At 37.8% G+C, this 16260-nt stretch overlaps 1 protein-coding gene and 1 pseudogene across 2 annotated transcripts; one reads left to right on the top strand and one right to left on the bottom strand.

The window, feature by feature from the left end:
• Nucleotides 1-227: 227 nt before the first annotated feature.
• On the top strand, nt 228-10366 carry LOC306881607 (NLR family CARD domain-containing protein 3-like; the record flags this gene model as incomplete). The annotated part of the gene is made up of 7 exons (XM_079435774.1): nt 228-361; nt 2147-3949; nt 5307-5480; nt 5661-5834; nt 8718-8881; nt 9684-9734; nt 9819-10366. The coding sequence occupies 7 exons, from the start codon at nt 228-230 to the stop codon at nt 10364-10366; spliced, it is 3048 nt and encodes a 1015-aa protein (XP_079291900.1).
• A 603-nt stretch (nt 10367-10969) lies between these two features.
• On the bottom strand, nt 10970-13265 carry LOC306880793 (dynein light chain Tctex-type 5-like; annotated as a pseudogene). Its single transcript has 4 exons — nt 13156-13265; nt 12500-12591; nt 11880-12004; nt 10970-11701 (listed from the first exon to the last, which is right to left on the bottom strand). The product of its transcript is annotated as a dynein light chain Tctex-type 5-like (transcript).
• Nucleotides 13266-16260: the final 2995 nt, after the last annotated feature.

Here is a 16260-nt window from a genome sequence, read left to right as displayed (position 1 = left end):
TGATGTATCAGGAATCATGTTGAGGTTGAGAGTGAGGAGGAAGTGATCCGAGGTTATCTGTATAGCTATGTTTAGCAATATTTGGCCAGTTTTTTTTCTTTTAATAATATTCTGAAAACAAATTTTGTTAAGGAAACTGACAAATAAATGGTTTCCATGCAATGAAACCTTCTTTTTTTTTCTTACTGTACATGTCTTCTCTATGAGAAGTGAGATATTGCCTCAAAATGAGTGTGTATGAGGGGAGCGATGAGGATGGTGCTATCCATCACCAGATCCCGAAAACATCTCCAAACTCCATTTGTATGTCAGTGAGTAATAAATCCATGGATTACCCACCTGCAATGGCCTCTGACCCCAGGTAAGACAAAACACTTAAATCGAATAATTTAGTAAAGAAATACTTTAATTTCAGCGTCTTTAACATTTTACATTCATTGTAATAATTTTAATTTAATCAGACATGAGGTACACACAACCGCATCTCCAGAGCCCAGCTGTGTGTCCTTGAAGAGCAGCGGTTTCTTTCAGCCATGCAGTAAGAAAACAATGACCTCTGATTTCAGGTAAATGACAATTATGTAATACGAAAGGATGCAAAATATATGACAAATGAGTAATTTAAAAGCAGTTCAAAAAAATAAATAAAAACTGAATCTGTCATCGTTTACTCACTCTTATGGTTTTAAACCTGAAGAACTTCCCCCTTCCTTCCATATAACTCAAAAGGAAATTTTGTAGAATGTTTATCCCCCTCTTTTCCATACAATTAAAGTAAATGGGTTGGCCACTGATGAGCACAAAAATTATTTTAAAAAAAGGTGTAAAAATACCATAAAATAGTCTGTGTGAGCTGTAATGCGAGTCTTTTGATAGCAGTTATTTATATTTTCAATGTGCTTATCTAGTTGACTAAACATCACTTACACAGTCTGCAAGAATACTTAAAAATCCAGAAATTTTCAGAGACACAAGCTGTATTAATTAGATGTCCCTAATCATTTTTATTGTATAAAAAGTAGATTCAGTCCAAATGTGATGTTTGTGAGCAAATTCAGAAATATTTAGTCCCTATGAGCTATGCATCAGCATTCATACTGTGATCAAACAGGTCATATCAGACATCAAATTTTTTGGAAAAAATATTATTTATATATATATATATATATATATATATATATATATATATTTTTTTTTTTTATTTTTTTATTATTTTTATTTTTTTACAATAACGATAATTAGGCGATATTTTACAGAGTGTGTTATTGTACTGAAATCTGACTACCGTGGACAGCTGCAGTCAATTAGAATAATAAGACATTTAGGCTGTTACCAAACAAATGAAACCAGTATAAAACAAAATGAATCTTTGCAGAAGTTGCATCTGAATGGCATTTAGATGTATTTACACACTGTTTAATGCAGCTCAGAGGGACATGGAGTTCTTTAACCTGCAGTTACAAATGCATAATGTTTTTATTTTAAACATTGATCATAATACATTGAATACTGATATTTGAAATTATTTAAAAAATGAAAAGATACTTTAAATGTGAAATTAAAATCGTCAGAAGGTAGCAGCACGTCACTGTTACCGAGTCATTGCGATTGAACTGATTCATTTAAACAGTTGATTAATTCAGGAACGAAACACTGTCATGTTGCTCAGAGACGTAAAACAGTGCTGTGGCTGTGTTTGGAATAATTTTTTTGTTGGCGAAATAGAGCAAAAACAGGCAATACGGTATCTAAAATTTAAGTCTCTTAATATTAACTTATTGTTTATTGAACTGTTGGTTAAAATCAATATCACATTTTTTTTAACTACATGAAATGATATACATTTTCTGCCCCCATATCATATTTTGTGATCTTTCTTAATGCATTTTAATAGACTGAATCATGCACTGAAAGAATACTCTAAATGCGCACGCGCACTGTTTAACCCACTAGACTTCACGTAATGTATGCGTGCACTCCGTAGGTGTTTTGTTTGGTTTTTGCAAAATACTCCATGATGTCAAATTGCACATCGTTAAAACAACAATTACGACATTATCGCAGACGATATATATCGCACACCCCTAATCAGACACTTTAATTTTCCCCGGTGCAGAGATAAACACTCTGTTCTACATCCACACAGAGTTGAGGTGAATGAAGACTTGCAACAGGATTGTCACCAACCAGTGGATGACGTTCTACAAAGAGTCAAAGAGATTCACAAAACCAGCATGAAGAACAAGTATGAGCACTTATTTGAGGGACTCAAAATACAAGAGAATCAAACCCTACTCAACATGATTTATACACATCTGTACATCATAGAGGGAGAATGTGAAAGGGTGAATGGAGAACATGAGGTTTTACACATGGAGAAAACACCCAGAACACAAAACTCACAAGACACTCCAATCTACTGCAATGACATATTTGACCCTTCACTTAAACAAGTAAAAATAAAGACTGTTCTCACTAAAGGCATTGCTGGAATCGGAAAAACGGTCTCTGTGCAGAAGTTCATTCTGGATTGGGCTGAGGGAAAAGCCAATCAGGATGTAGATTTCATGTTTGTGCTTCCATTTCGAGAGATTAACTTGGTTAAAGAGCAGTGGTATAGTCTTCACAAACTTCTTCTGACCTTCTACCCTGAGCTTCAATGTCTGGACTCAAAGATTTATGCTAAGAGTAAAGTGGTGTTCATCTTTGATGGTTTGGATGAAAGCAGAATTTCACTCTTTTTAGACACTGACACAGTTTCTGATGTGAATGAGTTTTCATCAGTGGGTGTGTTGATGTCAAACCTCATGAAAGGAGAGCTGCTTCCCACTGCTCTCATCTGGATCACCTCCAGACCAGCAGCAGCCAGTCAGATCCCCTCAAAATACATCAACCGTGTGACTGAAATTCAGGGATTCAATGACTCTCAGAAGGAACAGTATTTCAGGAAGAGAATCAGTGATGAGCATCAGGCCAGTAGAATCATCTCACACATTAGAAGATCAAGAAGCCTCCACATCATGTGTCACATCCCCGTCTTTTGCTGGATCTCAGCCACTGTGCTTCAAAACCTTCTGAAACAAGATGACAGCGCAGAAATCCCTCAAACTCTGACGGAAATGTATATACACTTCCTGATCATTCAGACAAATGTTAAGAACCAAAAGTATGATGGGTCAGATCCAAAAATCCTGCAGTCCAACAAAGAAGTCATCTTGAAGCTTGCTGAACTGGCTTACAAGCACCTGATGAAGGGCAATATCATGTTCTATGAGGAGGACCTGAAAGAGTGCAGCATAAATGTCATTGAGGCCTCAGTGTATTCTGGGATTTGCACTGAGATCTTCAAGGAGGAAGCTGTGGTTAATGAGATAAAAGTCTACTGCTTCATACATCTGAGTTTTCAAGAGTTCCTTGCTGCATTTTATGTTTTTTACTATTATGTGAGTACGACTATGGAGGTGCTGAGTTGTTTTACCGCACTGCATCGCTTGTTTAAAGGGGTAGTAGACAAAGCTTTAGAAAGTCAGAATGGACAATTTGATCTTTTCCTTCGATTCCTTTTGGGCATCTCACTGGAGTCCAATCGAGGACTTTTATATGGTCTTTTGGCTCACACTGAGAGCAGCTCCGAGAGCATAAAGGAAATCACAAGGTATATTAAAGAGAAAATCAAAAAGGATCCCCAACTATCAGCAGATAGATCCATCTGCCTGTTCCTCTGTCTGCTGGAAGTCAAAGATCAGACTCTGTACAGAGAGATCCAGGAGTTTCTGACCTCAGCGAAACACTTAGAGAAGAAACTGTCTCCTGGACACTGTTCAGCAATAGCCTACATGCTTCAGATGTCAGACAAAGTGATGGATGAGCTAGATCTAAAGAAATACAACACATCAGAGGAGGGTAGAAAGAGACTAATACCTGCTGTGACGAACTGCAGAAAAGCTCTGTAAGTGTTAAATTGTTGTAGTTTTACAATTACAGTTCCATTTATCTGTTTATCAATTTAAAAGTGTAGTGTAATTAATGGTCACTTCTTAAATTGACATTTGTCAAATATTTAATAGTTGGAATAATTTATTTACATTTGATTTTTTGATAAATTAATTGATCGTTTTATTTTTAAATGGCACTCCTCGTTCTCCATATAGATGAACTGGGAACAAAAACTTAAAATTGTTCAACCAACCTGTTTAACTGCTTCTATAATTTGTAGCAAGCAGTGACCGTGTGAGAAAATATATGTGATATAGGGAAAAATAGTGTACATGGAATTTATTTGAGACAACTGAAAGGTGAGTGAGCTGCCTGGTGAACTTGCAGATGCTTGCTTTTCTGCTGATCCCATGGAATTTACTGTAACACCTTCCTTGCATGCTCAACCTGTTCCTCCTTTGGCCACAACAAAATATCATTTATGTATACAGTGATGTGGAGTTAAATGTCTTTGAGCTATAAAATGAAAAAGTCAGCAAAGGTGAGGGTGCCCTCTGGTGATTTGCAGAAGTACTGAATGCAGATGTACATGTACAGATTTTTTTTGGTGTTTAGCTTAGTGTTATGTTAGAAACATTATTATACTCATACCTTTTGTTGTTTTAATATTTGAAATTGTTTTTAGCTTATTTTTTTTGTTTTCATTTAAATGTTTAGTATTGAAATGTTGTATGCATTTGTCAATTTTATTTCATTTCTTTATTTTCTTAAATGTGAGTATATAGTATTTACAGAGTTTTGACTTTTAGTTTTAGTTACTTTTTCTTATTTGCAAGTCGCTTTGGATAAAAGCGTTTGCTAAATGACTAAAAGTAAAGTATGTACATTTTCCTATAACTAATACAATCAGAGGTCCCAAAGCTATGTTACGACCAATTCATATGTATTTTACGAGGTGGCTAATTCGTACGACCTCACTCATATGATTTTGTATGATTTCTGTGAGGGGTAGGTTTAGGGGCGGGGTTAGGGGTAGTCATTCTTATGTCCTGCTACAAATTAGCCACCAAGTAAAATATATACGAATTGGGTTGGAAGTCCAGCTGCCACAAAAACATTCCGCACAATATTCAACTTAGAACATCCTCTTTGACCTTTGTATTTGGTTATTTAAATAACACCGTGTGGATTATATTCAAAATTTCTAAAATATTGTGAATAATTCTAGACTTCAGCAGAAATATGTAACATTAAGCATTATGTTGACATCTTACATTCAACATATACTATATTTAAATAAAAAGCAAACTGATTATGACCAATTGTGTATTTGTTATTCATACAGAGGATTGTGTTTCCTTCTGTTTTAGGTTTTTTGGCTGTGATCTCATTGATCAGTGCTGTGAAAGTGTGGCTTCAGCTCTACAATCAACAGACTGCCCCCTGAGAGAGCTGGACTTGAGTAATAATGACCTGCGGGATTCAGGAGTGAAGCTGCTCTGTGATGGACTGAAGAATCCTAACTGTCAACTAGAAATACTCAGGTGTCTAGTTAAAAGGACAGTTCACCCAAAAATTTATATTCTGTCATCATTTACTCACCCTTATATAGTTTAAAAACTTTCTTACTTCTGTGGAACACGAAATATATTTTGAATAGTGTCTCAACTGTTTTTCTGTGTGTTTCACAATACTCTGTTTTGCTGTGATTCCTTCCTCTCTAGATTGTCTGGCTGTATGGTGACAGAGGAAGGCTGCTCAGACCTGACGTCGGCTCTGAGTTCAAACCCCTCACACCTGAGAGAGCTGGATCTGAGCTACAATCACCCAGGAGATTCAGGAGTGAAGCTGCTATCAGATCTATTGAAGAATCCAAACATTAATTTGGAGAAACTCAAGTACCTGTTATTGCTATAAAATTAATTGTATAAAATTGTATTCCATTTTTAGGACTCAAAGGGCCAGATTTACTAAACAGGGCACATTAGTGCAATCCCATAAAAGTACAGAAAAGAGTTCTGTGGATGATTTACTGACAATATGCGAAACACAGTAATGTAAAGAACACAGATGCAGCCAGATCATTTCCATTATGACCAATGCAATCTACCAAAAGCAGCACAAATGAGAAACTATCACAGACACGTCAAGTGCAAAATGGGATAAAAAAAAAAAAGATTTTTGGGAGGCATTAAAGTGCCCCTATTATGGGTTATGATGGGTTCATATTTTGGTTTTGGGAGTCCCCAACAACAGGTTGACATGCATGCATGGCCAAAAAACACTTTCATTTTCTTATAATATGCATATACACTCACTGGCCACTTTATTAGGTACACCTTGCTAGTACCGGGTTGGACCCCCTTTTGCCTTCAGACCTGCCTTAATTTGTCGTGGCATAGATTCAACTAGGTGTTGGAAACATTCCTCAGAGATTTTGGTCAATATTGACATGATTTTGTCGGCTGCACATCCATGATGCGAATCTCCCGTTCCACCACATCCCAAAGGTGCTCTATTGGATTGAGATATGGTGACTGTGGAGGCCATTTGAGTAAAGTGAACTCATTGTCATGTTCAAGAAACCAGTCTGAGATGATTTGAGCTTTGTGACATGGTGCATTATCCTGCTGGAAGTAGCCATCAGAAGATGGGTACACTGTAGTCATAAAGGGATGGACATGGTCAGCAACAATACTCAGATAGGCTGTGGCGTTTAAACAATGCTCAATTGGTACTAAGGGGCCCACAGTGTGCCAAGAAAATATCCCCCACACCATTACACCACCACCACTAGCCTGAACCGTTGAGACAAGGCAGATTGGATCTATGCTTTCATGTTCTTTACACCAAATTCTGACCCTACCATCTGAATGTCGCAGCAGAAATCGAGACTCATCAGACCAGGCAACGTTTTTCCAATCTTCTATTGTCCATTAGGTGAGCCTGTGCGAATTGTAGCCTCTGTTTCCTGTTCTTAGCAGACAGGAGCGGCACCCGGTGTGGTCTTCTGCTGCTGTAGCCCATCTGCTTCAGGGTTCGACGTGTTGTGTTCAGAGATGGTATTCTGCATACCTTGCTTGTAACGAGTGGTTATTTGAGTTACTGTTGCCTTTCTATCATCTCTAACCAGTCTGCCCATTCTCCTCTGACATCAACAAGGCATTTTCGTCCACACAACTGCCGCTCACTGGATATTTTCTCTTTTTCTGACCATTCTCTGTAAACCCTAGAGATGTTTGTGCGTGAAAATCCCAGTAGATCAGCAGTTTTTGAAATACTCAGACCAGCCCATCTGGCACCAACAACCATTCCACGTTCAAAGTCACTTAAATCCCCTTTCTTCCTCATTCTGATGCTCGGTTTGAACTTCAGCAAGTCGTCTTCACCAAATCTAGATGCCTAAATGCATTGAGTTGCTGCCATGTGATTGGTTGATTAGCAATTTGTGTTACCAAGCAATTGAACAGGTGTACCTAATAAAGTGGCCGGTGAGTGTATTTTTACCTTATTTGCTCAATGACTCCCAAACAATTCATTTTTCCAAACCCCTCCTTTGCATGACGCTAATCTGCGGTGATTGGTCGATTTCATTTAAAGCAGTGTTTGTGAGCTTGTGGCAAAGAATGAATTTGCAGTTTCATTCAGATCAACGCGAAAATCAAGTTTCCCAGGAGTAATGTCACGTTTTTGTCTTGTTTTGCCCTGAGTTCTTACTGTTTTTCCTCATATGGTTATTTTCCTGTTCTTGTTTAGTTTAATTGATTATTACCCGGCACCTGTGTTTTGTAATTATCCTGTGTACTTAAGTTCCAGTCTGTTCAGTTCTGGTTTGTTGGGTCTACTCGTTACATTCTCTGTGTTTCTTTGTTTAATGTGCAAGCCTTAATGTTGGATTATCCCTGTGTTTCGTCATTAAAGACTGTTATTTAGTTTATTCCTCATCTTTTGCGTTCTCCCTGCTCCTACGTTACGTTACGGAAGACCCGACCTATACAGTAAGCGGCGCCCCATCTTCCTGTTTTGTTTCTCGTTTTTTTTAATGTTTTTTTGTTTTCCTGCTTTTTCCCCCTGCGGCATGGAAGTCGCCACTCGCTATTCTGTCCTAGCCCGCAGCGGGTTAGCGAGGAAATTCAGACTCATCAGTCATGTTCGCCGGCCGCTCCAAAGTCAAGTTCGTGGGCTGCCGCTAGCTCAAGCCCGCCGGCCGTTCCGAAGTCAAGCCTGCCGGCTGCGGCTCCCTCAACCACCGGCTGGACCTCACTTCAGCTCCAGAGTTTGCTCCAGCCCCTGACCAAGGGTCCAGTGCAGGCTCCAGCCCCTGAGCAAGGGTCCAGTGCAGGCTCCAGCCCCTGACCAAGAGTCCAGTGCAGGCTCCAGCCCCTGACCAAGAGTCCAGTGCAGGCTCCAGCCCCTGACCAAGAGTCCAGTGCAGGCTCCAGCCCCTGACCAAGAGTCCAGTGCAGGCTCCAGCCCCTGACCAAGAGTCCAGTGCAGGCTCCAGCCCCTGACCAAGAGTCCAGTGCAGGCTCCAGCCCCTGACCAAGAGTCCAGTGCAGGCTCCAGCCCCTGACCAAGAGTCCAGTGCAGGCTCCAGCCCCTGACCAAGAGTCCAGTGCAGGCTCCAGCCCCTGACCAAGAGTCCAGTGCAGGCACCAGCCCCTGACCAAGAGTCCAGTGCAGGCACCAGCCCCTGACTAGAGTCCAGTGCAGGCTCCAGCCCCTGACCAGAGTCAAGTCATGTCCCCTGAAGTACTGTCCACAGGAAAATTTTCAATCAGTCTTGTCGGTCTTGTCTTGTCTGTTGGGGTTCCTCAAAAGCAGGCTGCTTCTCCTGTCATAGCCATTCCCAAGGCGCTTGCTTCTCGTGTTGCCTCGATGGAAGCGGTTCCTGAGTTCACCCCTGAGAAGGGCTCCTGTCACCATGTTCAGCCCAAGGAGGGCTGTTGGTCTCATGTCTGGCCCAGAGAGGGCCTCAGATTCCGAGCCTTGCCCAGAACGGGCTCCTGTTCCTGTGGATAGCCCCGATAGGGCTCCTGTTCCTGAGTTTAGCCCAAGGAGGGCTCCTTTTCCTGAGTTTAGCCCACAGAGGACTCCAGTTCCTGAGTTTAGCCCACGGAGGGCTCCTCTTCCTGAGTTTAGCCCATGGAGGGCTCCAATCCCCGTATCCAGCCCTGAGAGGGCTCCAGTCCTCGAATCCAGCCCAGGGAGGGCCCCTAGACCCGATTCTCCTCAAGTTATTTTTTTGGGGGGGCTAATGGGATCCGGCCGTAGTGGCCAGGTTGAGACCAAGGTCACGGAGGCTGGCCCGCCAGGGGACTGTCTATCCCACCCTGGCCCCGGAGCTCCCAGCTCCGCCCTGACTTCCTGGACTGAATGTCTGAAAGGAAAACTTCTCCAAATGCAATAAAGTCAGCCACAAAAATAACTGTCAATGCGTTTTCATTGCTAATTTTTCACTGCATGTTTTTAGTAAATCCTGACAGCAGTTTTTTAACACCAAAAGAGGGTTTGCTCTGGTGCAAGCTGTTAGTAAATCTGTCTCAAAGCATTAATATACAAACATAAAATTAATACAAATACTACAACAGAACAGAAGCTGGGAAAGAGTAAAAAAGCATAAAGGAGGCCTATACAAAGATAAAAATAATTTTATAAAAATAATTACATGATAGTAATTAAATTCACTTTGGTTCAATTGAGTTTAGTTTAGATTTAAATGTAATTTATGTTTTATGTCTTTATAGTTTGGAACATGGAGAACAGCTCAGAATCACACCTGGGTTACGGAAATGTAGGTACTCACTCAGACACAAACCTTTTGTCACACTTGCTTTAAATATTTGTAATTATAATGTTCCCTAATACCTTTTTGTATGCAGATTCATGTGCTATCACATTGGACCCAAACACAGCACACACTCAGCTCATCCTGTCTGAGGGCTACACAAAAGTGACATATGTGAAAGAGAAGCAACTGTATCCTGACCATCCGGAGAGATTTGAGAACTTAGAGCAGGTGTTGAGCAGAGAGAGTCTGTCTGGACGCTGTTACTGGGAGGCTGAATGCAGCGGACAGGCTGTTGTAGCAGTGTCGTATAAAGGAATCAGCAGGAAAGGAGGAAGAGAATGTCGGTTTGGACTCAATGAAAAGTCTTGGATTCTGTTCAACTCCGATAACAGATTTACTGCCTGTCATAATAATAAGAGAATTGACGTACCTGCCCCTTCAACTCCCTCTACTAGAGTCGGCCTGTTTGTAGACTGGCTGGGTGGCAGTCTGTCCTTCTACAGCGTCTCTGACACACTCACACACTTGCACACATTTCATTGCACTTTCACTGAGCCTCTCTATGCAGGATTTTTGCTTGACTTGGGATCCACAGCATCTCTGTCCCCTGTCAGAAACAACAGACACACAACTGGGTGAATTATTTAGAATATTTAGTTTTATTCAAATTCACACTTTTTCTGTCTTAAAAAAAGAATATGCTGCCATTATTCATGCACACTCACATCAAACCAAACTTATATGACATTCCGTCCTCTGTGGAACACAAAAGAAGATATTATGTTAATTCAGTTAAATGAACTGTTAAGCCTGAAGCTAAAAGATGTCGCTAATGTTACTTTGTTGGTCTTTCAAGTATAACAATATTTGTCTATTTATAATTGTTTTATTTATTTTAATATTTTCAAACTTGTACAAAGTGTTAACTGATGACTGTGCGAATGCGAGTAAGAGTTTTTTCCGCAAAATAATAATTTGATGGTTTACTTAATAGTAATGGTATGATTTTTGGTATGAATGTTCAATTTATTTTCATTTAAATAATTTTAAACCATATTTTCATAGACTTCTGTTGCAGAGTTATTTTCTGTTAAACAAAACATGAATTAAAACTATATTAACTAAACTGAATAAATAACATTGTCAATTATATTGAAATGTATAATTGGCATTAATGAATTACCAAACAATAATAGTTGAAACAGTTAATAATAATAACTGGAAATACTTATAAAGTAGTCTAAGTTCTTAAATACAGATTTATTGACACACAATGAGGTATTAAAATGATGACCTTTCAACTCAATGTGCAGGAAGAGATTAATATTTTTAATTGTTTATATGAGGAAAAATGTTTTCTTGTTACGACAATGGTATTTAAATTGTGTCCATAATATAAACATTAAATAGTAGGCATTAATATAGACAATAATTACACTTCTGGCCAACATTTACAGCCCTTAGTAACTTCATTTGAATCTGTCACAAATATCATCAGCAAGAATGTAGAATTAACATGAGTGCAATATATATATATATATATATAAACAGCAGTATGTTCCTATGTTTGTTTAAACCGTTGCATTTAACTTATCATTATGAGAGATGTTGAGGAAACAGAATTGCCTCATACATACTCAACCTCTAGTTATAATCTCAAAAAGTCATTTTAAAGGCCTTTTAACTGGCTTGAGAAAGCTCACAGCAAATATGTAGTGATGCCACTGTTTGGCTGAAATCATTCGTTACTAAAACCCAGCTGATATTCTTACACACTCATTCAAAATAAACACCATAGACAGAAGCGGTGGCAAAGAGCGAGCTGTTTTTGAAAGTATGCGAGGAGAAATTATCGTGCGTATCGTCCCACAGGCATCGACTCCCCATGTTCTGGTCTCTGATCTGACCAATGCTGATGATGACGATGATCTTATAGCGGGGAATCATCAAATCTTTAACTCTGGCCTTGACCACCTGAAATCACAATAACAGAACATGCTTTAGCATATATTTGTGTTTATATATTTATAACCTCAATGTGCTTTTACTAAATAAAATATGCGTGCTGATAAGTCAGTGTTAAATGTTGATGTGCTATGTCTTTATTATGATTTAGAAAAAATGACTAATGAGTGTGTGAAGGTCGGCTGACCTCAGAGATGGTTTTGGTCATCTGTCTGCACAGCTCGGGTTCATATTTCTCCTCCTGCAGGTAGCTGGTCAACACATCCTTCAGAATGTCCTTCACTGTTAACACCGGGAAACGTCATGCAGGGCCTGCGCAAACATTTACCATGATTTACTGATATAAAACTCATAAAATGCACATGACTGTGGGGCAAAATAAGAAGGACAAGATGGCTAGCAAATGACCTCTGACTTCATAGCCCATCTCAATTCCAAACTTTTAAATGTATTTCTGTCATATTATTCCTGTTCTGCACTGTGTGGCTAAAACTCTGTGACTAAAAAAAATCCTAATAAGCTTGTTGTGTTGCAGTTTAAAGAAGTATTTCTATAAAATTATATACCAGACATCACAGTTTGGACCAGACAAGCTCGATTACTTTACAGCTTGATTACTTTCACATTATGAGTTATATCCAATATACTAAGACATATACAACGAGGACTTGAAAAATGTACTGCACGACAGGAATTACCCATGTATGATATCAGTTTGTTTTGAGTAAAATCATGTTGCTGGATCTTAATGAATGGCTGATTTGGTGAGGTCAGTATCTCTAAGGCAGTGGAGGAGAAGAGACTCACTGAGCTGATAGGTGTTCTCCATTTGCACCGCAGGCCGTGGAATATCATCATGATGTCCAGGCTCCTCCATGTAGGACACTGTGCTCATAGAGCTACACACAAACACTAATGATCCTTCATCATCTATACTTTTATAGTGACACCTTTCAGCATTATTAGTTTGTTCCGTGAGTTGGTAGATAACTCACATTATTACACGGCTCTCTGGAATGCTTGATTCTGATTGGTCAGTTGAGACATTTGCAGGTTAGTTCTTTTCAAATAATAACCGCTCCAAAGTAATAACGCATAGCCGGCACTACTTGTATGTTTAAAATCCCTCCGCGCCAACAAAGATTACCGTTTGGCGCCATCTTGTGACAAACATAATGTTAGTCACGTGGTACTATATCGTTTCGCGGAAGGATAAAAATGTTAATTTAAAACAAATATGCCAATAAAATGTTTCAAATTCATATTCATGTCCAGTTTTTTTTCCTTATGTGGCAAGTAGCCGTGTAATAAGCGGGATAATGTACAGGCAGCCTGTAGTTATCGCGAAATAAGCCCCTTCAGTGTGATACAAGACCCGCTTCGCGTCTGGTCCTGATCACACTGTCGGGGCTTATTTCGCGATAACTACCGGCTGCCTGTACATTATCCCTTACGTAACTCACTCCTTAGTTTTGGCAAAGGTTTCTTTAGCTCTGACCTCATGACTGCCCAGAGATACGCTTCCGCGCTTCTTCAGCAGACGTGCTGCTTTCTCTTTCGCCAAATCAGACATTTTATCGCAGAATATCGACTAAATTGAAAATGCTCTTCTATGAAAACCTGATAGACATAAAACAAACATTTACAACAGTTTAGTTTTGAAACGTTAATTATAGCCTGCTGACTTTGCTTAGTTACGTTCACGTGAGTTGATATTAATGTATTCTAGTCTTTGAAATATCTTACAATGAGCTTAATTCAAAAGGAAATTCAATTCCAATTTCATACCCCACTGACAGATATTTTGTTCTTATTTTAAACAAACACATTTAATTTTGTTCAGTTTCTCTGAAAACAAGACTTCATATGCTTCTACTTGCACCTCAAGTAAATGTATCATGATTTAAGGATGTTTCATGCCATGACTTTAAGACTTTCTGCTTTGATTCAAGACCTTTTTAAGTCTTAATTTGTGGATGGTCAAGGCAGAAACCCTGTAATTAGTGTTTATAAGATAAAGTGATAGTTATAGTGGGATTTGTGTGAATTAGGATTAATCAAAATTAATTTTTTTTCCTCTGTGGACAAAAGTCCACCAGTTATTATGTTAAACACAGTTCAGATTGTTTGGTAAAACTGTAGTCATTCTTTTTAAAGAAAGAAAACAAAAAATAAAATTATGAATATTTTATGTTCTAAGCATAAACTCATAGTGTTGACTATAGTTGATAATTTCTGAGAATATTTAATACTGGTAATTTTATCCCAGCAATAATAAATAAAAAGCAATGTTTTTCGTGTCAGGATTTGTTTAAGTGTGTATATTGTGTTTGGTGACAATAACTAGTAACCAAGAATGTTAAACATGAATTTCTTGATTTTATTTTTAAGACATTACATAATTTTCACTGATATATTTAGCATTTTCAGTCTCTATATTCTCTTAAAATCTGGGGAGAGGTTACTCTATGCATGAAATGTTTGCATATTCCATTTTCTGAACGATGTATGAACAAGATGCAAGATAGCTGACAAACACAATACCACAACATCTGTGGGATAAAAAGAAATAAGTACATTTTATATATATATAAAATGAGAGATGGAGACATGTTTTAACTGGAATAAACCATCCACAAGCAGCAGCTGTCTTTCAATCCCTCCACTTTTAGGGTAAGGCCTCCAAACCACTGAAATAAAGTACACTTAATGAATGGCAGAAATAATGTGACACTTAACTAAAACCAGGCTAGCCGACCCACATGACCAGGAATGTCATGTGCATTTCTAAATGATATCTCTACAACTAGAGATATTTTTTAGACGCTGTAAGTTTCTACACACTTGGATGGATGGATACTCTCACAATCGTAAATGCAACGATCCACATATAAGTCTTTTGACAAAGTCTACATAGCTCAGCAAACAAAAACATTGAGAATAAAGATGAACATTTTCTTACTTTCAACACAAAACATTACAAGGATGTGATAAATGCTGTTTCTTTCCCGTTTTCCACAATAAAAACAGTCTGAGTGTTCATAACCCATTACAAACCACACAATAGGCATAAAATAAATTCCATGAATTTTAAACAAATTAAATTAAAATAAAGTGCCGTCATGAACTGTAAATGCTAACAATAACTTGACAGGAAAGACATAGAAACTTTATCCATTTGGATACATGTATAACAATTTCTATTTTACATTTTTACACATCATCTTTAAATATTGCTACATACAGTACAATGATTTGGGAAAATAAAATCCACATTGTGGAAAACCAAAAGGGAAATTGTTTATATTGGACCAATTCCTTAAATTTGTTTCGATTTAAGGAATTCTACATCCCTGACACAAATGAAATTTGTCTACATAAATAAATTATTTAAAGAAAAAAAAAAAAAAAAGTATGCATCACTTTTTGCATGAATTATGAATGTCAGTTACATCCATGTTTAAGCACTTCATTTAACAAAGGGCTACGGGCAACTAGACAGAAGTGATGCACTCTAACATGCATTCATCAAATCAACATTAACACTGACGCTAGAAGCATTTGAGATGATATTGAGGAGAATATTCTGTGGAAGCATGTCTGTATTTCTCTCTAATTGTAGCAAGGTAAGACTTTACAATAAGGGTTAATTCTTTAATATTGGTTTTACGCATCATAAACTAATAATGAACAACATTTTTACAGCATTAATAATCTAGGGCAATGTTAATTCATAAATTTACTAACATAGCTAATTCATATTTGCTCATAATTAATGTTCATTTCTATGACTGGAAATGTTTGAGGTCGGTGAGATTAAATTTGTTTTTGTTTTTAAAGAAGTCAATTTATTTAATCAAAATTACAATAAAAACATTAAGATATTATTACAATTTAAAATAACTGCTTTCTATTTGAATATATATTATTAATGTAATTTATTCCTGTGAGACAAAGCTGAATTTCCAGCATCATTACTCCAGTCTATATGCTGTTTTGATGCTCAAGAAAGAATTATTATTAGAAATCTTCTGTAACATTATAAATGTATTTATTGTTACAACTGAGTGAATCCTTGCTGAATAAATATTAATAAAAAAAATAAAAAAAAATAAAAAACTTACTGACTTTAAACAGTAGTGTACAGTACATGCAGAAATGAACATTAACCTAGAATTAAAAAGGCTGTAACAATATTGTTTGTTGTCAGTGATACCTAATGCAATAACTAATGTTAACAAACTGAATCTCAAAATCTGTAGCATTGTTTGGGAGAGACCTCGTGTTAGTTAAACCCTATGGTTTATAATCTGTCAAAATAGCTAAAAGAAAACCAAACACTGCTGACAGGTGTGTTCCCTGTGTGAACCCTGGTATCATTAGATTGTATTGGGCAGAGAGAGAATGTGCGATAGTGACAAAGGAAACTAACCCAGCGAAAAAAAGTCCACGTATTGCATTTGTCCTGAAGTTTTATCATATACACACAAAATATTTACTAATATTCACATACACACACCCACAGAACGCACTGATGATATTCTACACCAGACATTATACGTGAGATT

The sequence above is a fragment of the Barbus barbus genome (genome assembly GCF_936440315.1).
Source record: "Barbus barbus genome assembly, chromosome: 15".
NCBI lineage: Eukaryota > Metazoa > Chordata > Actinopteri > Cypriniformes > Cyprinidae > Barbus > Barbus barbus.
The sequence above is the reverse complement of the archived record's forward strand: the minus strand, read 5'-3'. Positions and strand labels throughout refer to the sequence as shown.